The sequence below is a fragment of the Drosophila takahashii genome, chromosome X, assembly GCF_030179915.1.
Source record: "Drosophila takahashii strain IR98-3 E-12201 chromosome X, DtakHiC1v2, whole genome shotgun sequence".
Classification (NCBI taxonomy): Eukaryota; Metazoa; Arthropoda; class Insecta; order Diptera; family Drosophilidae; genus Drosophila; species Drosophila takahashii.
Window position 1 is genome coordinate 9,427,431 of NC_091683.1, and position 25,863 is coordinate 9,453,293.

The 25,863-nt window shown below is 43.4% G+C and overlaps 6 protein-coding genes across 8 annotated transcripts in view; 2 read left to right on the forward strand and 4 right to left on the reverse strand.

Annotated features, from left to right (window-relative positions):
* Positions 1-1,184, reverse strand: part of LOC108062317 (inactive dipeptidyl peptidase 10) — a 109,836-nt gene extending 108,652 nt beyond the window's left edge. The window contains exons 1-2 of the mRNA XM_044392569.2: positions 1,053-1,184; positions 718-975 (exon numbers count right to left, since the gene is read on the reverse strand). The gene's annotated coding sequence lies outside the window, so the exon portion shown is untranslated. The remainder of the gene's footprint in view (positions 1-717; positions 976-1,052) is intronic.
* Positions 1,185-1,657: 473 nt separating this feature from the next.
* On the reverse strand, positions 1,658-3,406 carry LOC108062946 (uncharacterized). Its single transcript, XM_017149826.3, has 3 exons — positions 3,249-3,406; positions 2,583-3,194; positions 1,658-2,442 (listed from the first exon to the last, which is right to left on the reverse strand). Exons 1-3 carry the CDS (start codon positions 3,300-3,302, stop codon positions 1,783-1,785), a joined length of 1,326 nt encoding a protein of 441 aa, XP_017005315.2. The 5' UTR covers positions 3,303-3,406; the 3' UTR covers positions 1,658-1,782.
* Positions 3,407-3,928: 522 nt separating this feature from the next.
* wcy (WW domain-containing adapter protein with coiled-coil wacky) lies at positions 3,929-13,014 on the reverse strand. Of its 3 annotated transcripts, none has more exons than XM_017149901.3 (15): positions 12,799-13,014; positions 12,203-12,601; positions 11,214-11,250; positions 8,192-8,558; positions 7,847-8,125; positions 7,709-7,783; positions 7,566-7,641; positions 7,421-7,506; positions 7,262-7,357; positions 6,836-7,200; positions 6,532-6,776; positions 5,980-6,470; positions 5,746-5,915; positions 5,520-5,641; positions 3,929-5,448 (listed from the first exon to the last, which is right to left on the reverse strand). In XM_017149901.3, the coding sequence occupies exons 2-15, from the start codon at positions 12,241-12,243 to the stop codon at positions 5,370-5,372; spliced, it is 2,529 nt and encodes an 842-aa protein (XP_017005390.2). In that variant the 5' UTR covers positions 12,244-12,601; positions 12,799-13,014; the 3' UTR covers positions 3,929-5,369. The 3 variants fall into 3 exon arrangements, with proteins under 3 accessions (XP_017005390.2, XP_017005382.2, XP_017005398.2); XM_017149893.3 differs by having other exon boundaries at positions 5,520-5,647; positions 12,799-13,012; XM_017149909.3 differs by lacking the exons at positions 11,214-11,250; positions 12,203-12,601; positions 12,799-13,014 and adding an exon at positions 9,870-10,704 and having other exon boundaries at positions 5,520-5,647.
* A 524-nt stretch (positions 13,015-13,538) lies between these two features.
* Positions 13,539-14,940, forward strand: LOC108063020 (uncharacterized). The gene is made up of 2 exons (XM_017149945.3): positions 13,539-13,718; positions 13,789-14,940. The coding sequence occupies exons 1-2, from the start codon at positions 13,644-13,646 to the stop codon at positions 14,287-14,289; spliced, it is 576 nt and encodes a 191-aa protein (XP_017005434.2). The 5' UTR covers positions 13,539-13,643; the 3' UTR covers positions 14,290-14,940.
* Positions 14,941-15,036: 96 nt separating this feature from the next.
* On the reverse strand, positions 15,037-24,251 carry LOC108063004 (uncharacterized). The gene is made up of 6 exons (XM_017149920.3): positions 21,759-24,251; positions 20,676-21,132; positions 19,557-20,071; positions 16,293-16,654; positions 16,043-16,232; positions 15,037-15,224 (listed from the first exon to the last, which is right to left on the reverse strand). The coding sequence occupies exons 1-6, from the start codon at positions 24,217-24,219 to the stop codon at positions 15,061-15,063; spliced, it is 4,149 nt and encodes a 1,382-aa protein (XP_017005409.2). The 5' UTR covers positions 24,220-24,251; the 3' UTR covers positions 15,037-15,060.
* LOC108063012 (uncharacterized) lies at positions 17,116-19,436 on the forward strand. The gene is made up of 2 exons (XM_017149934.3): positions 17,116-18,223; positions 18,760-19,436. Exons 1-2 carry the CDS (start codon positions 17,184-17,186, stop codon positions 19,265-19,267), a joined length of 1,548 nt encoding a protein of 515 aa, XP_017005423.2. The 5' UTR covers positions 17,116-17,183; the 3' UTR covers positions 19,268-19,436.
* Positions 24,252-25,863: the final 1,612 nt, after the last annotated feature.

Below are 25,863 nucleotides of genomic sequence, written 5' to 3' on the forward strand. Positions count from 1 at the left end.
AAAGAATCCTTTGTTTTTCGAGTGCAATAAAGGGGTTACCAAGCCTCCACCCATAAATATGTATTTGTGTATTCCCCCGTTTGTTCGGTTTATGTCACAGACTCAAAGTGCATTCAAAATAAAGTGTGCAAGGCAACCTTTTTGTGGCCCCCGGTTTTCAGCTGGTTTTTGCTTATGTTTTCCCCGAGTTTGACTGTTTTGCAAATGGGAAATCATAAAGGGAATACAAGTTAGTGACAAAAAGGCGGGAATTTCAGAATATTTTAAATTAATGTAACAACAAAAAGTAAATATCTGTAGATAACATTTTTGCCATTTGGTAAAGGTATGTTCCAAAAAAAATAATCTATCTTAACTATTCTCCTTTTTAACTATATATCCTTTATATCAATGGCTAAACACTTAAAAATAAATTGTAAGCAATTTACTCTTGTTTACAGGTCGTATGAGTAATTTTATGACAAGCTTTCAAAAAAATAATAATATTTTCTAAAATTTGACACAGATTGAACTATTTTCAAAAAATCAAATATTTTAACAACATTATCTTACGATTCCACGAGCTTACACAGAAACAAATTATTCGGTTTTCAAATTTCCATACATTTTCTATGAAAAGCCATAAAAAGTTTGTTCAACAACAATAATTTTATGTTATTGTTTTGATGACTGCACTTTTTAAAGGATAAAGGACGCAAAATATGAATTTTTTCTCACCTTTGGCAGTTGTGTTTTGTGAATTTTCACAAGAATTTTAGTCTGTAAGTATTTATTTTTTGCTTGGTTTTTCTAACGCTTCTCACATTCAAAACACTCTCAAACCAAAATAAAATAATTTTTAAATTTCCCGATCCGTCACTCGACGATTTCGAAAGTTTAACCGTTTCGCTGTTGACCCGCTAACTTCGGCCTCTGTCCGCTGGCAAGCGAACGCGTCGAATGCTGAACTGCTACTTGTTGGCGTTCCGTCGGCCTCTGAAAACGAAGCGGAGATGCTAGGGCAATGCTCAAAAAAAAGCAAAGGAAAAAAGGAAAACAACACAGATACGTACGCACACTGGCACGAGCACTTTTCCGCCACACCCGCCCCCTCGGAAAGTTCATTTTCCGATTCATTTTGGCGAATTCGCTGCACTTCCAAATCGTCTGTTGGGTATTCGCAAGCTTCGAGCTTTTTTAAAGGCTTTTCCGGCAGAGCTTGGCGCTCGCTGCAAAGGAAAAGCCGGCTTAAATGCTCCCATATGAGAGCGGTGTCCCGACAAGGAGAGAGCTTAACTGGAACTTTTGGCGCCAGCTTTGATTTGACATAGAAATTGAAAATTTTTTGACCGTAACAACGAAAATATTGATCCAAATATGGATTGACATACCTTTCTGAACTCGTTATTAAATTTCCAATCGATTGGCGTTTAAACCTACACATTTTATTTTTTTGTAATTTTTTGTAAAAAATCATGATGTACCCCTTATAAAAAAAATAAAAATTGGGTAAAATTTTATTTTTTCAAAATCACACGGAAAGTGTCATGGATTTTTTTTTTATTTTGTTATCTGTTCAAAACAGTACGTATTTTTTGTGCAGGACCATTTTTGGCCAAGTTACAGCAAAAAAACAAACAGAAAAAAATCAAATTTGTACCAAAAACCCAGGTACCAATTTTTCACAAAAAAATATATTCAAAATGAGAAAAATAATTTTTTTGCTCCCTGTTACCCCAATTTTTATTTTACAAAATATATATACGAATCATAAATAAAGAAGTGTGAAACTCAAAGCCATTTTCAATAGCGTCCGTTAGTGCCTGCCTGCCTATGGATTTCGCGAACCTGTGCTGGAATCCTTCGCAGCTCCTCCATGACTTCCCATCCGTTTCTCCTGATATTTAGATACATATGCTGAATTTGCAATGTCAGCGGATCCAAAATTTGGGTCTGGATTATATCTTCGGCACTGAGACGGAAGTCCATGTTATCGGAACTTGGTTCTTTTGGCAGCGATTTTTCGGAAGATTGGCGTTCCCTTGACTGTGGCTCGGGATCTCTAGCTATTCGAACGGTTTCTTCGCCAGATGATGATCCCGATGAGTCCGCCTTTCTAGCCTTACGCTTCATTTCCTCGAGAGCCTCTTGCTCTTCAATCTGGCGACGAACTGCTGCCCTGAGATCATCGCCAGTCCTTGTAACACGAACGCTTTGAGATTTGGAATGCGCAGAAAGCTTAGCGCTTTCATAATACCCATGGTCATTTGGAGATGTCTTATTTGGACTCTTTGAGGATTGTTTACGAGGCAAACTCTTGCAGATACGACACTCCATTTCATCCTCTTCTTCAGTTTCCGACTGCGGCAGTTGAAGATCGGGAATCGATGGATAATCGAAATACTGTGACTGTCTGGAACTCCTAGGATTCACATCCTTTTGCTTCGAAAGCTTGCGATAAGTCTATGGGGTAATTATATTAATAACTTTAACTCCTTTGCTAAAGAATTTGCGGATTTGAGATGCATGAATTGGAAAAAGAAACGGAAAAATACTTAAGAATTCGCGTTTCATTTAACAATTTCTAAACTTGGCCTATTTACCAGTCCAGGTTCTCCCAGGGTATCATAGGCGCGGTGTGTTTTAAATAAGGGTGAATCCAGCCCAAGAAGGATATACTGTCCAACATTAAACGGACATGTACGATCTTGACATGGGCATAGGACTTCATCATAAATCTTATCCTGCGGTTCCTGGGTTGGATAACGATCCTGATGCGGGCCAAACACTTCCTCGTATTGCTCATCCTGCGGCTCCTGAAACGGGCCAAACAAATCCTCATAAGGCTTATCCTGCGCTTTCCGGGTTGTATAACGATCTTGGTAAGGGCTAAACCCTTCTTCAGTATACTTATCCTGCGATTTCCGGGTTGCATAACGATCTTGGCAAGGGCCCAAAACCTCCTCGTAATACTCATCCTGCGATTTCCGGTACACATAACTATCTTGGCAAGGGCCTAAAACTTCCTCGTAATACTTATCCTGCGGTTTCCCGGTTGTATAACGATCTTGGCAAGGACTTAACTCGTCATAACGCGTATCCTGCGGTTTCCCGGTTGGGTGATGAGTACGCGACGAAACCCGGGGAATGTTTTCTGGATAACTCATCTCGCGACGCAAGCTATCCGCTTTTTGGACAGAACGCTTCTTGTTGTGCTGCACGTTATTAGTTAAATATTATAGACCGGAAACTGCATTGCAGAAACTCACTTTTAAACACCGCCTGCAAGTGCCGGGTCGCAGATATTTATCGTTATTTTCCATCGTACGAGCAATAATTGGAATCGAGTTTATTTGAATATTTTTCTTATGACTTGTGACTTCTGTTTACGAGAGCACTTATGAAAGTGAAGCCTTAGCCTGGCACTAGTATCCATGGGTACTTGACTTAAAAATCTAAGGCTACTAGTTCTGAAAACAAATAATAAAGAATTAAGATAACAACTGATGAAATGGAGTTTCCAATAATATTTCCCGCCCTTGTTATATTAAAATAGCCATTTGTGATTTGTTGTTGTTGTATTTTTTAATTAATTCATAATAAAAGTTTCTATTTTTCGGTTGGTTTTTTTTGTTTTCGACGCTTAGCTAATATATTTATTATATATTATTTATATGTATATCTACAATAGTTATTAGCATTATCATTATTAAACTGTTGTTTACTTTCTTTTTGTTTCGAATCTGCGTAATTCGCAGATCCATTTCATTTGTTTGTTGGTTTGTTTGTTTTTAGACAAGTTAAGATTTAAAAAAAACTCAAAATTACACTTATATACGTGCTGTTAGTTCTTCTTTCCCCGCGCTTCTCTCTCGTTTTCGTTTCTGCCTTCTCTTCGCTTAAATAACAAAAAAATTGTCGCTTCTGCCAAATAAATTATATATGCATATATAATAAAAAATATATGGTCATATACTTGGTAAGACGTAAATGTAGAGCATACAAAAAAATTAAACTAAAACTGAAAACAAATCTTGCTGCAATTTCAATCGGAGGTTTAAAAAAAAAAGATGTATGATAAATATAAGTTTCTTTTGTTTTGTTTCATTAACATTTTCTGATACAAATACTTAAATTGAAATTTTGGGTGTGCGGCGGCGTGGCGTTTTATCGGTAAATGTAAGTAACTACAAAATAAGAATCTACAAGTTCCAATTAGCAGGACAGTGAGCCGATAATCAAAAGAATAAACAAACATTTTCGATCGCAAAATGAAAATTAATATTTAACGGCGCTGGGTCGCAGGATCCCCAACCAATATATATATAGATATATATATATATAGAAAATTGTCGATTTCCTCGTCCCGAGAAGCGTGCATTCGCACTCGCATTCGGCTCGCCTTGACTCGCATTTTGGTTGTCATCGTAATCATTTTATCATCATGATTTTCATACATATTTATGTTGGGCTGTTGTAAATATACAATCTTTCATCTTTCATATACTCTATTTATATATATTTATTTATATATAATTTGTATATAGTTTAATTAGCTTTTTATTGCAGTTGAGTATACTATGTTGACTTGTTTTTTAGTTGGTGTTGTTTTTGTTGCTGGTGTTGTTGATCCTATTTCGTTTGTTTATCTTTTGTTTGTTTCGATTCGTATCGAGGCTTTATCCATATTGCTTCTTGATCTTGATAGGTTTTTGTCGGCACTATTCTCCATTTTTGTAGTTATCTTGCGTGGTGTGTTTGTGGCTATTTCTCTGCTTTCTGGCTTTCTGGCTTTTCCTCCGCCTTGCTTCATGCTTATTTAAGTTTAATTTTGTTTTTAATTTACGCTTTGCTAATTATAAATTATGTTTTAGTTTTGTTGTGTTTCTTGTTGGAGTTCTTGTTGTCGCAGCTGTTGCAGTTGGTTGATTTATCCTGATTTGTCTTGTGCCAAGTCCACATAAACCAGATCCATATGCTGCCACCACATGGTCGGTTGGGCTGGGGATTGGAACTGTAACTGGATCCTAATCCGAACACAAGTGAATCGCGGGCTGGTGGTGGTGGTGGTGGTGGGGAGAGATGCGTCGCCCAGTGGAGAGAAGTAGGAGGATGGAGCAGGATGCACGCGGTTTATCAGTCATTGTCGTGGGCCCGCCCCGCCAGTATTCGTCGTCCATTCGTTTAATCCGTGCCCAGCTGATGCCCACATAACACAAAGGGCTTTGATCCGGGCCTAGCGAAACGAGGACAAAGGCTAGCTGCTGGCGGCGGCGGCGGCCACCATGGACCGATCATCATCGCAATCATCATCAGCTGCGCCAGAAGAAGCTCTTTTTGAGCCTGACAGACAGCTTGCGATGCACGCGCAGCCTAACCTGCTCCTGATCCTAAGTATCGTCCGACATGAACGCGTTCTGAGTCTTCGACTCCTCAATGCGGCGGATCTGTTGGCGCAAATACATGATTCTGCGGGGGGGAATACAATAAATATAAATACAATAAATAAACAATGTTAAATCACACAGAGATCCACTCACTTTTGTTCCTGCAGGGTGGCATTGATCTCGGTGCTGCGCACCAGGCTGCGGGCGCACTTCAACTCCGCGCATATCCTCGTGCAGGTGATGTCGCCAAACAGGTGCGTATCCTCACAGCACTTCTGCGCCTTCGAGAAAAACAATGCAAAACATTTACAATCAGTTCGAGTTCATATGCGCATTCATTGATATATTCAGAGGCCGCAAATCCTACCTCACAGCTTACCTGACGCTCCAGCACCTCCGCCTGCCAGTTGGTCACATGCGCAATCAGATCGGCGCGGAAATATTTGGCCAGCTTGGGCGAAATCTCGGGACCGCGTAGATTGGCCGCCTGACCCGAGGAGCCCACACAGCTCTGCAGCGAGCTTAGCGTGGCCGACGAGGTGCCATCCACTGGAATAATATATATAAATATTATATAAATAATACAATGAAGCTGGCAAATTTAGAGACTTACATTTACGCTGCTGCTGGGCCTGCTGCGCCGCCTGCAGCTGAAGACTGGCCGCTGCCGCTGCTGCTGCTGCTGCTGCCGCTGCGACGGCCAACTGTTGCTGCTCCAGCGCCGAGCCGCTCAAGTCGAGTTCCTGTGTCGGCGTGGGCGGGCCCTCGCCACCCGCCGCCGCCCCGCTGTTGCTGCCCATCGAGGTGATCACACTGATGCCGCTGACGGCGCCCAAGCCGGGCACGATGCTTTGGCTGCTATTCGCTCCGCTGGAGCCGGAGGATGAGGCATTGCCGCCGGGCGTGGCCGGCGAGGCGTTCGCCACCAGCACTCCGCCGTCGAGGGCCGTCTTGAGGCCGAAGGGTGGATTGCAGGTGTAGGCGCTGCTCACATTATTCGTGTGGCCCACAATCGTCGGGATGGGACTCTTCGTGTAGCTCAACGACGGCGAGAGGCTGTGGTGCGGATGCGGCATGTACAGCGGCGAGTTTACACTGTTGTCCCTGCAATTTGTTTATAGATTAATTGGAAATCGTATACATTTAACAGCTTAAATACACCTACCGTAAGCTGCCGGAGACCGAGTTATTGACCGAATTGTAGGCATGGTTGGCCACCCCATCTGCCGCCGATCCAACCGAGTTGACGCCCTGATGCGACTGCACATCGAGCACGCCCAGGCCGAGATGCATCTTCTGGCGCATCAGCAGATTGGCCTGATCCTTGCCCTTGGCACCCGGCGGCAGTGGAGCATTCGAGTTCAGATGGTGCTGGTGCGGATCCTGACTGCCCAGTGTGGGCACAGTTGTCTGCAAGGCATTTCAATTAAATGAAGTTTGAGAGATGGAGGTGCAGTTCAAAAACTTACGCCGGAAGTAGAGCCAATGTGGCCGCCGACAGAATTCCTTAGGCTGCTGCTGCTGCTGCTGTTTGCATTGTTGCTGCTGCCGCCGCTGCTGCCCGACGACGAGAGTCCGCTGGTGGGCAACATTGTGGCTCCCGTCACCGGGCCACCGCCCGCTCCGTGCAGTCCCGTCGCCACAGAGGCCGAGGAATTGGCATTCGGGTGTGAGGCCAAACGGGGCAGGGCGTTGCCCATGGGCTGATCGCTGTTGCCGCCGCCACTGGGACCTCCACCATGGGTGGTGGGCGTGCCGCTCAGCGAGTAACTGGCCTCCGAGGTGGGCGTCGAGTCGCCGCTTATGTCCATGTCAGCATTGTCGTTGTGTCGACCTGTCGGGCGAGTATTTAATTAGTAACTTTCCTGCTTTAGTTGCCCTAATTTCTCTCTCACCATCCAAACGCCTTCGATGGCTGGGCGGACCGCCATCGTTGTCGTAATTCCATCTCAGTCGTGAATTGTCGCGCGAAGAATTGGAATGTTTGTATGCTGGAATGCATAAATCATTTGTTAATACATTTATGTTATTTCAAAAGCAGGATTTTAGCTTACTCGATCTGGAGAAACGATCATCGCGGTCACGATCGCGATCCTTGTCGCGATAATCCTTCTCACGATGTTGATCGCGCGGCAAATTTCTGAAAGCATATTCAACATATTTAATAATGCTTTTTGATTATTCAAGATTTTCATTTACCTTTCTCTGTCCACCCATTCCTTTGGTTTCTCCCATTGGGAGATTTCCGTTTTGCAGTTGTAGTAATACATTTTGCCTGAAATTAGGCAAACGTTTTAGATGGTCAAAGGCGAAAATTAGAAGAGAAGATTAGATGGACTCACCCGATGAGCTGACATGCTCGCTCCAGTCGCCATAACGAGCCGTTCGCTCGCCGCGATCGGTGCGTTCGCGTTTGTCTGAGGGAAAATAAATAAATAAATGAATAAAAGGAATAATGCGACGGCTGCCTTGACGCTCACCTGTATACTTGTCCTTCTTGTACATATCCCTGTCGCGATCGGAGCCGCGATCCCGCTTATCGCGCAGATCCCGCAGATCTCGATCTCGCTCCCGGTCGCGATCATCGGAACCCGAGCGCTTGTCGTTCTCCCGCGAGGAGCACAGCTTGCCGCTGGCGTTGCCTCCTCCTCCACCGCCGCCGCCGCCTCCTCCTCCGCCGCCGCCACGCCGATCCCTGTCATGGTTGGTCCGGTACGACGACTCCGAGTCGCGATCGTTGCCACGCCGATCACGTTTGTCTGGAATAAAACGAAAAATTAATATATAGTTTCAAACAGATAGAAGAACTAGTAGCTTAAACTCACCTGAATATTTATCCTTCTTGTAGACATCTCGATCTCGATCCCGCATCTTCTGTATGAAGCTGTACCGCTCGCCGCTGCCGCCACGCCCATTACCGCCACCGCCGCCGCCGCCCCGATGATCGCTGCGATCGCGAAGATCGTGCGAACGGGACGATGGCGAATCAATGTCCGGGGATTGGGAGCGATAGCTGTTGCCATTGTTTAATGGTCCGCCGCCATTGCCGCTGCCGCCCCCGCCGCCGCCTCCTCCTCCTCCAGCGGATCCCCCGCCTCCTCCACCGCCAGCGCCTGGCGACAGGTCGCGATCGCGATAATTGGAGGAACGATCGCGTTCGTAGTCGCGCTTTGAACTGCTGTACTTTGAGCTCTGCACGGGTAAATAGAAGCGCACACACAGTTTTTAGTCGATTTAAATTCCCAAAATTAATTGCACAGTGCTACAAGATACAATTTGTTGTCGTGTCTTTTTCTTTTCAAGAAATTCCCGTGGGGATTGAAGATATGGTATAGAAAAAATATAATAAATTGCATTTAGCTTTAAAGGCAACAAAATACGGTTTAAAAACTTCAGTTCTCCATTTATCAAAGAAAAAAGAAAACAATTTTAAAGGATAAAAGGTAAAAGACTATACCTAAAATCCCCACGGGATCCCAAAAAAAAGATACAGATCCACTGTAATACTCAGTGTGTTACATTCTTGGTAGCGGTTGATTTGAGTCTCGTTTTAGTTATAACTTTTCAAGTTATTTCAATTTTCTGGGGGCAGGGTGATTAGTTGAACTAAATCTACTCAATAGGGAAATCATAAGTAAATGCATAAATGCCAGCTACTATTGCCAATGTTCTCGCTTGTGATTATTGCCAATGCAAAAGAAAATGAACAAAATGAGAGTTAAGTGAAATGAAACTCCGATGGTTTGAGAAATCAAACGTGTTATCGACAAGAATTTTGAAATATGTCAAGTATTTGGTTTGGTCTTTTTTTTGTCTTTTCAAGACTCCAAATTATAATATCCGAAATTCGAGTGTGAGTTTTGAAATTAATTAATAATAACCTTGTTTTTTGTTTTGTTTGACAAAATATGTTAAAATCAAAATAGTTGTCGGTCATAAATTATAATTCTCTTTAGTTTTCCAGTTTTTAATGTGTGTTTTTTGAAATTATAATCCTTGGTTGGTATTGAAGTCCATAAATTAATTTTGAATCCTTGGTTGATCTTTATAATCAGTCCATAAATTGTCTCTAACAAATCATAAACTCTATAATTTAGTGATTTAATAGATGACTTATTCATTTGTGTTCAAAAGTGTTCAAAAGATTTAATTAAAAATATGTAAATCATAATTTGTTGATAAATGTTTTGTTTCAGCGGCGATTTGTGTGTTGATTTAGCCAAATTTAAATTGAAAATATACAAATTTGAATGAAGGATTTATTGCTGCCGCATTTTTTCTTACGGTTATGCCATGTTTTCTTGGATTTTTTAAAATACATTATTAGTTATTTGGGGTTGTATTGTTTACTTGATTGATTTATGCTTTTCCAGGCTGATTAGCTGTTGTTTAAATCGTTTTGCGATCGATTTTTATGATTTTTAGTTTAATTTCCTTTTTTATTTTGTATTATTTATTTTTTTAACCATTTTTGGTATGGTTTTTTCGTTTAAATTTACTTACTTCTAGGCGACAGAGACCCACCGCTGATGGCGTTGACGTCGCTGCCAGCGTCGCTGCTGCTGCGCTGCTTTTGCTGTTCGCATTGTTGTTGTTGTTATTATTATTATTATTATGATTGCTAATGTTGCTATTGCAATTGGCAATTGTTGTTGTTGAAAGGGAGAGATCAACAGCCATGTTGTTCTTGTTGTTGTGTCTTTTGCTGGATTTGTTGCTGCTGCTGCTGGAGGAATTGTTGTTGCTCCTCATAGATAATTAATTAATTAATTATTAAATTGTATTGATAATCCAATTGGTCGCTTTTTTACGAGGACACAACTTTATTGATTTTTACTTTTATTAATTTCCCATTTCATTCATTTTTTTGGCTTAATTGATTGTTGTTGCTTTTTGGTTGAGGCACATTTGTGTTTTTGTTGTTGTCGTTGATATTTTCGTTAAATATTTTTGAGATCTTTGTATGTCTCTCAGTTGCACATTCATTTTTTAGTTTAGTTTTTTGTATCGGTGTATAATTGTTTACTACGTCGTTTTTAAGGCTATTTTACTTTGATTAAGTTTTTATCTTTAGGCAGCGCTTAGAAATTGGTTATGAATTTGATTTCTATTTAAAATAGTTTGATAAATGTTTATATACTTTCGCTTTCGTTATTCTATTAGTTCTATTAATAATAATATATATTTCGATTTAAAGCATATGTTTGTGCTGTTCGGTTAGGGATTGTAATTGAATAATTTCTTTCTAAATAGGATATTTTGTTGATAACTATCTCTCGTTTTCTTGTATATCGACCTATTTAACTATTTATCGAATTTATTTCGGTTATTTCGGTATTTCGGTATTTGGTTTTTTGTGTTTGTCTTTTTGGCGTTGATGCGTAAAGATTCGTTTCTCAATTTAAGATCAGTTCAGGCTGCAATGCCGCGTTTTTGAATGGGTTAAAATGAAACACGATTTGGTCAGTTCAAAAATGGATGAGGTTACGGGAAAAGTAAGATCTGGGATGCACAACAAACACAGCGATTGAAGAAAGGAAGAGAGAAATATATGAACAGAAGAAATCCAAAAATTCCGGGCTATACAATTTGCAATTTTGTTGATTTTTCAGTGATACAGCTACGTACTAAAATATCAGCAAATGACAAACGGGGAAATCGATGGTTCAAGAATCTACGATTTACATTGGCTTTATGAATTCTTTTTTGCTTTTTTTTTTTCTTGGCTTTTTTGGGTGCATTACGAAAGGAGCTAAGCTACGGAACAAAATATATATCCACTAAAAGCTGGCATACAAAATGTGATTAATTGCGGTTAAGGGAGGGATCTCGGATCGGTCTGCTCACCTGGTATGATGTGTGGCTGGTATGCTTCTCAAAGTACCTGAATGGTGAGGGAAGAGATAAATAAATAAATTAGTTTCGTTTGTCAATAGGTTTTAGAAATTATATTAATTAGGAAAATGTATTAAAATAGTAGAAACTAATTAATGATAGTGCACATTAAATTTGAAAATATTCTCAAATAATATTTCTGATTACAAGTCTTAAGCTATAGAATATTTTATAAGTATTCACTTTTGACAGTCTTAAAAATAGTGCACATAAAATTGAAATGGATTGTTAAATGAGATTTCTGTTTATAAGTAGTCAGTTATATAATTTTAAACTTATTTTCAAAATAAAATAAAATAAAATACCCAAACTTAAATCGATTTCCCTTTCCCATTGAGTTTTCTTTTATCAATACGGGCGCTTATCAATGCCGGCATTGATTTGTTGACAGTGATTAACTTTGGTTGTTTTTGGGTTCAATGGACAATCAAAAGCCGGCTAAAAAGCGATGGTAAATAAACAAATTAAGGGCAATTCGATAAACAATGGATATTAATATTGACTTATTATTTTGCAGTGCAAAAAGCAAACGGTAAATGTGACAATTTTTTTCACTTTTTTTGGCTTTTGCCAGCTGAGCGCGTGCGAGCGAGAGGCCAGAAGAGTGTGTGGTGGAAAAGTCAAAAAATATAAAATATCGCGAGAATGCCAAGGGCAAAGGGGAAAAATCAAAGGCACAAACTTGGGGGAAACCCAAAATATTTGGGAAAAACATTTAATTAAGCGAAATCAATCGAATTGAGCTCGAAAAACGAAAAGCGGGCAGTGACCGAAACTGCGAGTTCGAGCGAGATGGCGATAGGACAGAACGTAAACAAAAAAATATACAATTATGGGTGTGGGTGTGTGCGTTAGGGGGGAGGGGCGAGGGGGGATCACTGTTATTGCCGATATTACGGTACATTATTCTACATTATGTATTGCATATATATATATATTACCCATCGTTCATACGCTGCGGTTTTCTAGCATGCATTACCATCAATGCAAGTTTTTCGCCAAATACGCTGCTGCTGCTTCTGTTGGTTTTCCTCGCTTCTGCTGCTTCCTCTTCTCGTGGAGATAATGCAGCCTGTTCCGGTGATTCTATCCAATTTTGTGGGGCCTTTGGCGCCTCCTTTTTGCTCCTCCTCCTTCCTCCTCCGCCACCACTTCTTCTTCTCACCTGCCAAGGCACGCGCGCTTGTATGTGTGTGTGTGTGTTGTGGTCTGCTTGTATGGGAGGCTCTCAGTGGCATGTGTGTCCGTGTGTGTGTGTGGCCCCAAACTCAACGTGTGTGTGTGTGTGTGTGTTTTGCCTAAATTGCGGTCGCCGTTTTATCGGCTTATTTTGGTGCCACCTGAAATTGCAAGCATTTTTAGACAGCTTCCTCTCTTCGATCTCCTTAATGCAATTAGCATGCGAAACGCCTTTAATTTTTCACTTAAAGCCAGCGGACACACGCATGAGTGTGCGTACGCAAGTGTGTGTGTCAGTGTGTGAGTGTGGTGTCGCTTCCATCGTATTTCGTTTGACTTTTTTGTGGCTTTTTCTTACCGCAATTCGTTTGCCGCTCGCCTTCTTCTTCGCGCTGTGGTCGCCGCATTTAGTTGCTCCGCATCGAACGGCAATTTGTTTAATTATACGCCGACTGCTTTTTGGCCTCTATACTTGATGATTTTTTTCAATTCTTTTGCATTACGCTTTGTGCGGTCTGTTCGTCGGCACGGCTGTGTTGAGTTTGACAGCCATCGGTAGCTGTTGGCGTCCCGCTCGCACATTTTCCTTGTGCCCTGCATGCGTTTGTCCCTTTTCCGCCGGCCGCTTGGCGGGCGTGCGAAGAGTGCGGGTATATGTGCTGTGCGGTTAGTCGGTGTGGTGGACTCCAGGTGGCGCGGCGTTTTCTGGCATTATTTAGTGCCTTTTGGCGCTAGGCGTTGGACGAACTGGCAAACGGTCACACTGGAGATAGGGGCTGCCAACCCGTCCGGAATTTTCATTCTTATTTGGATATTGTTTTGAAAAAAGAATAGTTTTAATACGCATGCATTGTATCCTACTTAAACTAGCAATTACTTGGATTTTTAAAAGGATAAGTGCATTTTTATTTAATTTTTATTATTTTATTGGCGTTTTAAAGCATTTAAAACAGTAAAAGTACGTAACATTTGCCTGAAAAATACCGATAGTATCGAATAAAAAATACCATTCATTTCGTTAGAATTTCTTTCTTCCAAGAAAATAGCTAAAAATCAGTTAGAAACAAGCCAAAGTAACTGGCGCAGTTCCCCAGCCAGATCTGGCTACAAAGCAACCAAGCTGACAGCACTACGAGCGGCAGGCTGGCTCCTGTGAATTCCTTAAATATAAATTAATTAATTTTTTGAGCATTGCGGCAAGGAATGAGTTTCGGCGACTGCACCAGCAACTTTATATACCTGACGGGCAGCGAGGATTACGCGCTAAATTTGGCCAAGGTGAGTGGGAGTCGGCGAAATCCTGGGAATTTCTTTAAAATTAGGTATTTAATTTATTATTATTATTAAGCTATGCGAGCGCTTTGCGCTGAAGGAGAAGCGCGTTTTCCTGATCACCAGCCGGCAGCAGGAGATGGCGAAGCGCTTCTCGCTGAATCCTCTCAACTGCAGCAAATATCTGAGCATCCTGCAGCCGCAGGACTTCGAGAGCACCCCCCTCCGCCTGCTGGAACTGCAGGACAGTCCGGCGGAATCCTCGATGCGGCGACCACATCTCATCGTCTTCGACCTGCAGTCGCTCGTCCTGGACGCCCTGCTGCGTCCCGTGATGCAGCAGTGCTCCCGGGACAAGATGGTCCGGCACATCGCCAAGTGCTCCGCCTCGTTTGTGAATTATCGGGAGATCCTTGCGCCGCCCATCGATACGATTGTGGTCATGTCGCAGGAACCGTATCCCCTGTCGCCCGCCCAGTTCAAGCTGCTCATCGGGCTCTATTTCCATGGCCACGAGTGCCACACGAACTTCGCGAAGCTCTCGTCGCGTCTGCTGGACGCCCAGGTATTTAAATAGGAGGAGGATTCAGCCAGGATTCAGTGCCTTACAGCCTTCCCTAGTCACTAAGCCAGCTAAATCTACGTTATTTAGTTATTTATGTACAAACAGTGAACGAAAAACTAACATAATTTGTTGTTAGCCCAAAGCGATAGTCGAAAAGTAAGCAGTTGTACCCTATATGAAAATATATTCTAAACAGGTTTACAACTAACAAAAAAAAAGATATGGAGATAATATTTAATAATAATATACATATAACAATTATATTTACTATGCTAAATGCTGAATCTCAATTTAAGTAAATTGTGTAAAAAAAAAATGAACGAAAAACTACCATAATTTGTTGTTAGAATACCCAAGTTAGCCAGTTGTACCCTATATTATATGAAAATATAATACCAAGTTAGTGCGAATACATGGCATCCATGCAAAATGTTATACGAAAACAAAGAAATCGAGTGCTCGATCGAATATAGACTTTATTCTACTATTTATTCTTAACAGGTTTACAACTAACAAAAAAAAATACAGAGATATGGAGATAATATTTAATAATAATATACATACAACAATTATATTATGCTAAATCGTGAATCTCAATTTAAGTAAATTGTGTAAAAAAAAAAAAAAAGAATTTGGAATACAGAAATGCATAGAATACACAAATGCAGCTAATATTATTGGAGAATGTGCTCCGGAAATGTGTCGAGGGATCTCCGGAACACAAGCCACCAAAGCCACACGATTGACAAAGGAACTAAAACCCCACCATCCATCCGCCGAGTCTCAAATGTAGTCCAGCATGCCGCTGATGATCTCGAAGGCATCCCGAGCCGTCGGCTCAATGGCGCTGCTGGGCAGCAGGTAGCCATGCACTCCGTTGTCCGCCAGCTGGAGCGTGTAGCTGAAGGGTATTCCGATCTCGTAGGCGGCGAAGGCATCCGCACAGCCTGCAAAGATCAAGGATGATCCAGAGTTAGCGGGAGAAGGTATACAAATATTTTAAAATATAATATTAATAAATTAACAATTAAAAAAAAGGTTTAGCGGGAGAAGAACTCAGAAAGGGCTTCTTAAATATTTCAAGGCCTACAAATATTTTGAAATATAATATTAATATATTAAAAATTGAAAAAAGAAAGGCTTAGCGGGAGAAGAAGTTAGAAAGGGCTTCGTAAATATTTCAAGGATTACAAATATTTTTAAAAATATAAAAAAAGGGGGTTAGCGGGAGAAAAGACTTAGGAAATATTTCAAGTGTACAAATATTTGAAAATATAATATTAATATATTTCAAATTAAAAAAAGAATGGTTTAGCGGGAGAAGAATTTAGAAAGGGCTTTGTAAATATTTCAAGGCTTACAAATATTTTGATATATAATATTAATATATTAAAAAGTAAAAAAAAGTGGGATACCGGGAGAAGATCTGAGAAATGACTGTAAATATTTCGAGGTATAAAAATATTTCAAAATATTTTATTAATACATATAAAAATGAAAAAAAAGAAGATCACAGAAAAGACTTAAGAAATATTTCGTGGTATAAAAATATTTGAAAATATAATGTTAATATGATATAACATTATAATACTCTATTAAGAAAATACCTTTAATAATAGATATTATACGCACCGGAACAAATATTTGAAAATACAATATAAACATCATATAATATTATAACACTCTAGAAAATACTTAAAATAATATATATAATAATAGTATATTATATCATTAAAATGAAAAATTAACTTAAATTAATACCCACCGGAACGCTGCTCGATCAGATCGTTGGATGCATCGACCTTATAGCGGGACTTGCTGCCCTTTTTGCGCAGTCCATCGGTGCCCACCATGGCGACGTCGAGGAAATCGTCCAGTCTCTCTGAATTGAATGTGGAATTCGCCTTGACCGGATAGGAGATCACCTGGCCATAGGCCTGCAGGGAAATATAAAGCTGAAAGAATAATATTTATCTAGTTTATTTATATTTATATTATATATTTAAGACGCCCACCTTGATCTGCGTCCTGTAGTCCATGAGGAATTCGGAGACGGCCTTCGTTTCGGGCTCGGAAAATGGCGCTGGACCGGCGTAGAACTCGTTGCAGGGCGCCTTGGAGCTGCCCCGTTTGCCCCAATGGTACAGCCAGTTCCTGTCCAGATCCACGCCATGGCAGACCTTCTCGGGATCGCGTTTCTGCTGCAGCCACGTCATCGCCGAGTCGAGGAGACCGCTGGGCGGCGGAGCCTGGTGCTGGGATCGCGACTTCTTCCAGAACCGATCGTACTCGTGGCTATAGGCATATCCATCAGGATTCAGAACGGGCATTACGTACCACGTGGTGTTCCGAATGAACTCGACGTCCTCGTTGCTTTCTAAGGGGTTTCAAAGGAAATTTTGATTCATTTGTTATAATAACATACCATATAATGTATTGAAATATTTTTTGAGAATTAAGAAATGAAAAGTTTTCAGCATAAACATATAATTTTTCATATTGCATATTTTTAACTGCCACAACGACTTCAAAAAATTAGGAGCACAACGAGACAATTTCTTTACATTTTTAAAATCTCAAAGTATGAATTAAAATAAAATAATGAAATGAAGTAAAATTAAATTTCCAACTCTAAATGTTAATTGTATTAAATGTTAGATATAAGCTGAAAAGTTAATTTATATAGGAATTTAAATATCTTTATTATATTTAATATGGTTTTTGTGACTAGTGCTTTAATTTATAAGGAAGTCCTTGTAGCACCAGTAAATGAAAAATAAATAAATAAAATAAAATTAAAGTAGTCGATCCACGTAACCCTTTTGCCTCAACTCGAATTTGTATTAGTTGAGCCCTTGTCAGTCCGGCAGTCAAGTTATCTGGAGCCCCGAAAAAACCGAGAGAAGATGGAGAGGCGAAGGCCCCGGCGATCCTCGCGCCATTTCTTGCGTTCCAAATCGAATCCCTCTGTTGCCGCCGGCGGAGGCGGAGGAGGAGCAGCTACCTCCAAAGGGACTTCCAATGGAGCCACCCCCACCATCACATCCCTTCTGGGGGGACGTCTGAAGAGGGTCGCTTCGCGTGGCCTGCAGGTGACCGAAAATCCCGATGTGGGCTTCACACCCGTCAGGGAGTCGGAGCAGTCGGAGGGCTCCGATGTGGGCGCCGGCGTGATGGTCCTGCCGGCGTCGGCCAGTCCCCGCGGATCGGCGGTGCACGGTGCACACCTGGCGGGCGTGGCGTTCGGCGGCAGCCTGGCCAGAAGCTCGGACAGTCCCCGGATATCGGAGGAGGTGAGGGAGGTCTTCAGGACCTCGTCGATGCGGAATGCCGGATCCACTGTGGCACCGGCATCGGGAGGCAATCTGCGATTCGATGACTCCACTGGCGCAGGAAACATCAACTTCGCCGCCAATTCGTATTACGAGGAGAACCGGCAGAGCAGCCTGGAGTCCAATGAGGATGATGATGACAATGATGACAGTCGGATGGAGAGCAGCCCCAGTTTGGGAGCCTGCAGCCATGGCTGGGCGCAGCAGCAGCAGCATCAACCCGCCTCGGGACACACTGGAAGGGATACCCTGGGATTCGCCATCCAACTGGGCACCGCCACCATGGGCCACAACCGCTGCAGCCTGGGCGTTAATTGCGATGAGGATTGCGGCTATGGAACCGGCTGCGATGCCGGATGCGGAGCGGCCCATGGCATCGATCCCGGGAGCTTCGCCTATCCGGGAGCTTTGGATCACGGACCGCCTTTGGTGATTTCACAACCGGGATTCGCAGCGGGATCGGGAGGTGCACCTCCAGTCGGTGGAGGCTATGTTCCTGGAGGAGGCTATAAGCCCGTACCTTCTGTGCAGCGCGGTTCCATGGGCTCAGATTTTGGCAGTGATCAGTTGAACTTCTTCATCACCTTCCTGCTAGAGGTCCTCGGGGTGCTAGTGTGAGTATCTTTTCGGAGAAAATAACCTCCTATCTACCTTACTATGTTGTTATTAGAAGATCCCACCTTGTGCCGTCCAAAAAAGACTCTACCCCTTTGATAACCCACGAAAACTTTCTTTCCCTCCCCATCTTAATAACTATGCAGATATAAGAACCCACCTCGTGCTGTCCAAAAAAGACTTTACCCCTTTGATAACCCACGAAAAAATTTCTTCCCCTCCCCATCTTAATAACTATGTAGATATAAGAACCCACCTTGTGCTGTCCAAAAAAGACTCTACCCCTTTGATAACCCACGAAAAATTTCTTCCCCTCCCCATCTTAATAATTATGTAGATATAAGAACCCACCTTGTGCTGTCCAAAAAAGACTCTACCCCATTGATAACCCACGAAAACTTTAGACCAACAGGAAAGGAACCTCTCCTCCCCATCTTAATAACTATTTAGATATAAGAATCCACCTTGTGCTGTCCGAAAAAGACTCTACCCCTTTCATAACCCACGATTACCCACGAAAACCTCCCACCAACAGGTTCTTTGCCATCTGCACCATTACATTCTGGATCACTCTGGGCTACCATGTCGTCCAGTTGCTGGTGGACCTGAAGAACGCCGATCGCAACGTTCAGGTGGCGGTGGTCATTGTATTCGGGCTGCTGCTCATGGCGTTCGCCATTTCGCAGGTGACCAACCGCAATGGGTCCTGCTGTCATTCGCGGGACCGAGCCCGCTCCAGGTCCAAAGGCGGCGGCATTTGCCCATTCCACAGGTCCACCAAGTCCGCCAAGGCGAAGACCAAGCCCAAGAGTTATGCGCCCAAAGCGAAGAGCTGTGCTTACAAGCCAAAGAGCCAGAAGGCGGCGGCGAGTACTTGCGCAGCCAAACTGGATTTCCACTCGCACCGAAAGCCACGATACACCGACTGCGAGGGACGGGCCATTTTCCTGAGCTCCAGACGATATGCCATACCCACGGAGATGAAGCAGCCGCCCACCATTGTCCTCTGGCTGCGCGATGCGCTGGCTCGCATGATGGCATAACCACCAAGTATTCAACGCCCCACGTTGGGCGCCAAAAACATGATACGACCTCGAATGTCTGACAGACTGACAGGGGAGAACTATCGGACACCAATTCAATGAAGAAATTTGATAATTTGGCTCAAAATTTCAGGTTGAATAAACTTTTCTGTAAGCTCAATATTGGAAATTTTGAAGTATGAAACATGCTTTCAATTCCTAAGCGTTGTTTGGTTAAAGTATCCATTATTTACACAACTATTTTCACTATCTTAGCTCAAGTTTGGCTAAAGCGATGGCTTCTACTCACTGTTTGACTTCATCAGTCGCAGCAGCTCGGCTATCATCCAGGTGGCCGTCGCGGGTCCAATCCAGGCCAATCCCTGAGCTCCGGCCTCGACGAACACGGCATTGGCCTGGCCCGACTTTCGCTTGCGCTTGGGTCGCTTGACGTTGTGAGGACCCTCGCTATTTGTCGCCGCCGCCGATTGTTTCGACTCGATCTTCACCACAATCAGGGGACGACCTTCGTAGGAGCGACCGATGTGGATGAGCTCAACCAGCTGCGGATGACGCATGCGCACCGTCTCCAGATACTTGACGATCTCATCGTGGTTGTGGTAGCGATTCCAAGTCATGGCCGGCGGTACTGTGGGTCGCGGCTTCGAGGGTCGAGTGGTGTGGAGATAATCCTCCTTGGTCAGCTCGTAGGCAATGGCCTTGCCCACATCGAAGATGAGCACTTCGTGGGCAATGCCCTCGTAGTTCAGGGTGCCCTGGAAGTCGACGAGCATCTTGGGTGGCACCAGGACATCTGTGAGTCCTCTAAACGGATGGGATGAGATGAAAGGATTTTGGTGTAAGATGACGATTTTTTTTCAGTCGCGAATTCTTTAGCATTAAGTGGATTTTGGTGTAGGATGAATAATTTTTTCTCAGTCGCGAATTCTTTAGCATTAAGTGGATTTTGGTGTAGGATGAATAATTTTTGGTCAGTCGCGAATTCTTTAGCATTAAGTGGATTTTGGTGTAGGATGAATTATTTTGTTCTCAGTCGCGAATTCTTTAGCATTAAGTGGATTTTGGTGTAGGATGAATTATTTTGTTCTCAGTCGCGAATTCCTTAGCATTAAGTGGATTTTGGTGTAGGATGAATTATTTTGTTCTCAGTCGCGAATTCCTTAGCATTAAGTGGATTTTGGTGTAGGATGAATAAATTTTTCTCAGTCGCGAATTCTTTAGCATTAAGTGGATTTTGGTGTAGGATGAATAATTTTTCTCAGTCGCGAATTCTTTAGCATTAAGTGGATTTTAGTGCAAGATGAATTTTTTTTTCTCAGTCGCGAATTCTTTAGCATTAAGTGGATTTTGGTGTAAGATGAATTATTTTTTTTTCAGTTGCGAATTCTTTAGCATTAAGTGATCTCACCTGAGACTGGGTCCCTTGAGCCAGTGCATCTTAAACCCGTCCTCGCCCTTTTTGAACTCCTCGAGGGCGCGAACCTGCGCTTCGTCCTGCGGCTTCAGGCGCCAAATCTGGTACTTATCGTAGCTGATTCGCCTGGGAACCTCCGGTCGCGATGTGGTCGTTGTGGTGCTGCTGGTGCCCCTGGTGGTCATCCGAGTGGCCAGCGCCTGGAGCAGCGGATTGCTGGTGGTCGTGGAGATGGCACTGCCCGTGGAGTTGACAATGTGGTGGGCCAGTATGCCGATCCAGTTTTGCGGATTTCTCAGCGGGTCCACGATGGTCAGAATGGGCACCTGGGCCGCCGCCGCCGCGGATGGTGTATGGGTAGTGGTCGTGGTCGAGGTGGTCGATGTGGAGGTGGTGGAACGACGCCTGACCTTTCGCTTTGGCCTCGAATCGAACCAGCTGGAAAACCATTCTGTACGTGGGGTGGTTAAAAAAAAAGAGTCATATATTGGCTTTCGGCTGTCTTTTCTTGAGCGGTGCAGAAAGCGTGAAGGGAAAAACGAGAACCCACACCCACACCGTTAGCCATTCAATGGGGTTCTGGCTTTTCCCCTTCCATCTCCCTGCTCAGTCAGCCAATCTTCCCATTAACTGAACCGCTCAAATAACAAGAACACTACAGAGTTGGCTTTTAATTGCCCGGTAATTATAGGTTAAATATAGAAGTTAATATGGGTAAAATGCCAAATCATCATTAGTATGTTTCTCGATTTCAAAACTAATATTGCAAGTGATTTCATAACATTTAAACGTGGTAAGATCTTCAATTGAATAATATCCTCATAGGCTATAGTTATTTCTTTGTTTTTATTTCTTAGGAATTGGTTAAACATTTAATGTTCAACATTCCTGAACAATATTTTAAAAAAAATTTTTTAGCTTTGAACTCTTTTTTCGAGGTACTCACTGTCATAGGATCTTCAGTTGAATAATATTTAGTTACTTCTTTGTTTTTATTTCTTAGGAACTGGTTAAACATTTAATGTTCAATACTAAAAAAAAAATCTGTGCTTCGAACTCTTTTTTTGAGGTACTCACTGTCGTAGTCATCCTCCGCTTCCGGTTCTGCGGTGGTCTTGCCGAATCCGAACCAGGACTCCAGCCAGCCGGGTGGCTCCTTGGTTGGTGGTGGCAATGGCAGCGGCGCCGTGGTGGTGCTGCCGATTTTCTTGGTGCGTCGCTGGAGGCCAAACCAGGAGCTGAACCAGCTGCCCAGGGAGGCATCCCCATCCTCGTCGCCCTCCTCATCCTCCGGCTCGGCATAGGCCTCGTTGCTGTGGGCACTGTGATAGAGGGTGTAGCTGGGATACTTCGATACTGGCGGACTAGCTGGCTCCTTGTCGTCCTCGTCGTCGGGGGAGCCGAAGCCATCCATGAGTCGCGACATGGCCACCTGGACGGGGTAGAAGATCATGCGAAAGAAGCCACCGATGCCCGAGTCCTCGTCATCGTCGTAATCCTCATCGGAGTCCACCGGTCGCCTCTTGATGCGAATTTTCTTCTTGGCCATCGAGTTCTTGGTGCTCGAGGTGGCATCCACCTCCTCCTCCTCCGACGACGACATCGATGTGGCTGTCGTTGTCTCCTCCTCGACCATGGCTCCAAAATCGGCGCCCTCCTCGGCGGAACTGCTGTCTTCCTTGAGATCACTCTGAGCCTCTGTGCTGCTGGGTTGGTCTCTATCCCTCTCCCCATCCTCGAAATAATAGTCCTCATCCTCCTCGTTCTCATCCTCGTAATCCCCATCCGACATGAGCTCGAATATATTAAAGCTGGGCAGTTCGGGTCTTCCACGTTTGCGTTCCTTAGTCTTGGTTTTAGTTTTATTTTTCTTTTTCCGATTGGTACTTGGATTTACCTGGGGCCCTTCATCCTGGCTGTGATTTCTGTGATTTCGGTGGAGCAGATGCAAGGCGGTGGGTAAGTGCAACGGACCACCCGAATTCTTCTCTGTCTTTTGGCTTGGGGTTTGGGTTTGAGTTTGCGTTGGCTGCTGTTTGGTCCTTCGCCTTCGGGAGCTTCCCTTGGGTGAGCGTCTTTTTGGGGGGGTGCTCACCCGTCGAGCGGCCACCACTCTTTGGGATCCTTTCGATAGGGTCTTTCTTTCTTGTTTTGTAGAATTGTTGGGTTTATCCAAAGAGCGACGATGTCTAGTGTGAATGGTTTCTGAAGCTCTCGATTCTTCTGGGGTTTCCCTGCTTTTCAGATTCTTCAAAGAATCTGTTTTACCCACTTTTTGTTTAGTCAGTGTCTTCAGAGAAGAAGCTCTTCTTCTTCCACCCGCCGAATCTTCCAGCGAACGGCGTCTTCTAAGACTCAGTGGTTTCTGTTCTTCCACCGTTTCACTTTCTTCCGCTGACTCTTCGCCGGTTCGAAATAAATGCTGACTGAAGACATTGGCAGTGGGTTTCTCCAATTGACTGTAGGCCGGCGGTGGTCGCGTGGTGGTGCTGCTGGTGGTGCTACTACTGGTGGGTCTCTTGCCCAAGATGATGGGCAATGGACCCTGGGAGTGATTCCTGCTACTATTATAGCCCGGCCTCTTTTTGATCACCTTGGTCTTGTTCTTTGGCTTCTTCTTCCGCCTCTTCCGTCGCGTATTTGGCCTTGAAGTGGTGCTAGTGGTGGTGCTGGTGGTGGTGCTGCTGCCACTGCGGTGGGGCAACTTGAGCAGCTGATCGCTGACATGATCGACGGGTCCACTGGTGACCATCACAGGCGGCGGTCGATGACTTGGCTTGGGTAGCTTGTTACTCGGCTGGCTCAGCGAATTCTTGGGATTCTTCGGATTCTTCGGCTTCTTTAATCGTATGATCTGAGGCCTGGCGGTGGTTCCTCCCTGGTGCACCGGATTCAGGGTGGATATCACCGTGCCCGGCGGTATCGCTTGGCAATGCCGCTCATATTGCCTCCGCAGACTCTCCAGATCGGCATCGTATTGCGCCTTGGTCACATAGATGGCAATGGAGTTGCTATCGTTGCGACCTTGGGTGGATATAAGATTGGCATTGGCATTACCACCGCCCACTTGGCTGATGGCGTAGACAATACCGGTGGTTGGATGGGTAAAGTAAATGGGAAATGTGGTGCTGTTGCTGGGTTTCGGTTTTGGTTTTGGTTTCGGTTTGGGACTCGGCTCCTTGATCTCCAGCAGTTCGCTCTGCACATGGAATTGATCCGCTGCCGGTTGGCCATCCTCCACGGACTCAAAGACATACGGCTGGTTGGGATTTTGATCCTGATCTGGGAACAACTGGAACTCCAGCTCGGGCGGCTCGAAGCGAATGGAGGTCTGGTGCTGGTAGCGCGGCACAAAGCGGCGATCCTGGACGACGCGACGATGCTGGAGGAGATCGCGACCCCAGCTTTGGGATTGCCGCACCAGGCTGTCGAACTCCTCGGCACTCGGATGATAGCCAAAGTCGATGGCAATGCTCGGTGGGATCACAATCACAATGACGATCGCGATCGAAAGCAAAACGGGCAGCCCGGCTACCATGACTCTTTTTCTCGATTCTCGAAGAGATTCTCCACGACGATGACTGTGCGGCTGCGCGGCTGGTTGGCAAATGAAACGAGCCAAAAGTCGCGGGCAAAACTCAGCCGGTCGGTTGGTCGGTTGGTCGATCGGTCGGTCGGAGAGGAGAAAGCCAAGCCCCGTCTTCAGGCCCCTTGGCTTTTGGCCCGTAACGCTGCGCTGCGCCTCCTCTATAAAGCTAACCCCCCAGCCGACCTGTTGAACGTTCTGGTAACCCAAACAACCAGCCATCTTCTTAACTGGCCTTGCGACAGTTATCGAGCCATGCCAAATTGCCGATCTAATCGTTAAGTGCTGGAAAAATTATGGAATCGAAAGTACAGAAGGAAAGAATACCACAAAATATGGCCAAGTCTTGTATGTACATTGTGCACACAGGTGACCATTTATTTGGTTAACTCTGGTCTAATGTTTCACATATTTTATCATAAAAACACTTGAAAAAACAAAAATCCTGAAAAAAAAATAAAAAAATATATTAAATTGGAATATTATAAAGCGTTTTTTTGATCAATAATATTTATATTTTAACTTTTTCCTTTTAGTTTTTTTTTCTCTGAATTTTGATCAAAAAATCAAATAGTAGCCAATACTTTTTAAGCAAACAAATTTAACAAATAAAATTGTTAAGACAATGAGCCTAAAAAATATTTTATCTGACCAACTGAAACCAAGAATAATTTAATTTAAAAAAAATTATATTTAGTAAAAAAAAAAAATAAATAAAAAAATATTATATATTAACATATATATATATAAATTAAAAATAAATACGAATTAGGTACCAATTGAATATAATATTTGTAAAATCATGATTAAATTTCGAATTATTTAATATTTTAATTTAAATATTTTCAAAGTTAATTGAGAGATTTTCGCTCAGTGTTCGTCTGTGTGAGCTTGAGTGCTCCCCAAGTGATTCGGCTTTGTGGAGGCACGGGAGGCATCCCAGCAGATCGGATGAGCCAGCATGTGGTGGCAATCTCAATCTCGGCCAGGTCATTTGTTCGAGGTACACACTATATATATACGATGGTCCGTGGTATATGGTATGTGCAACTGATGACCCACTTGGACGAAGCACCGCTCTTGCCTTTCTGGAGGATCAGGCGCCGGAGGAGGTGGGCCAACAGGTCGGACTTGTCCAGTGGAGGAGGGGCGGGGGGCGTGGCACAGGCTCTAAAAGCCAACATTAAATTGCTGGCAATGACTATGACGACAATTCAATCCGATGGCTCATGGAATGGAATGGAATGGACAAGGAATCGCAATAAATTAAAAGGAAATTGTCATTAGTATGTGGGAAAAAATCGATCAGCTATAAAATGAAAAAAAAAATGTAGGTATGAGGTGGAAATAAATAATATAAATAATTGTAAAAAATATTTTTATAAAAAATATATTCGAGTTACCATATAAATTTTGATCCATTTCGGCAGTTTTAGATCATTATTTCGCTTTCGCAAACGGTGACAATGGCGTGAAGTGACTTGGAACAGTCGCAGAATGTTGAGAGTTAAGAGATCGAGATCGAGATCGAGATTTCCGTTTCGGTGATACGGTGACAATGTCTCAATCCGCACAGGCGACTCTTCAGATCTTTCA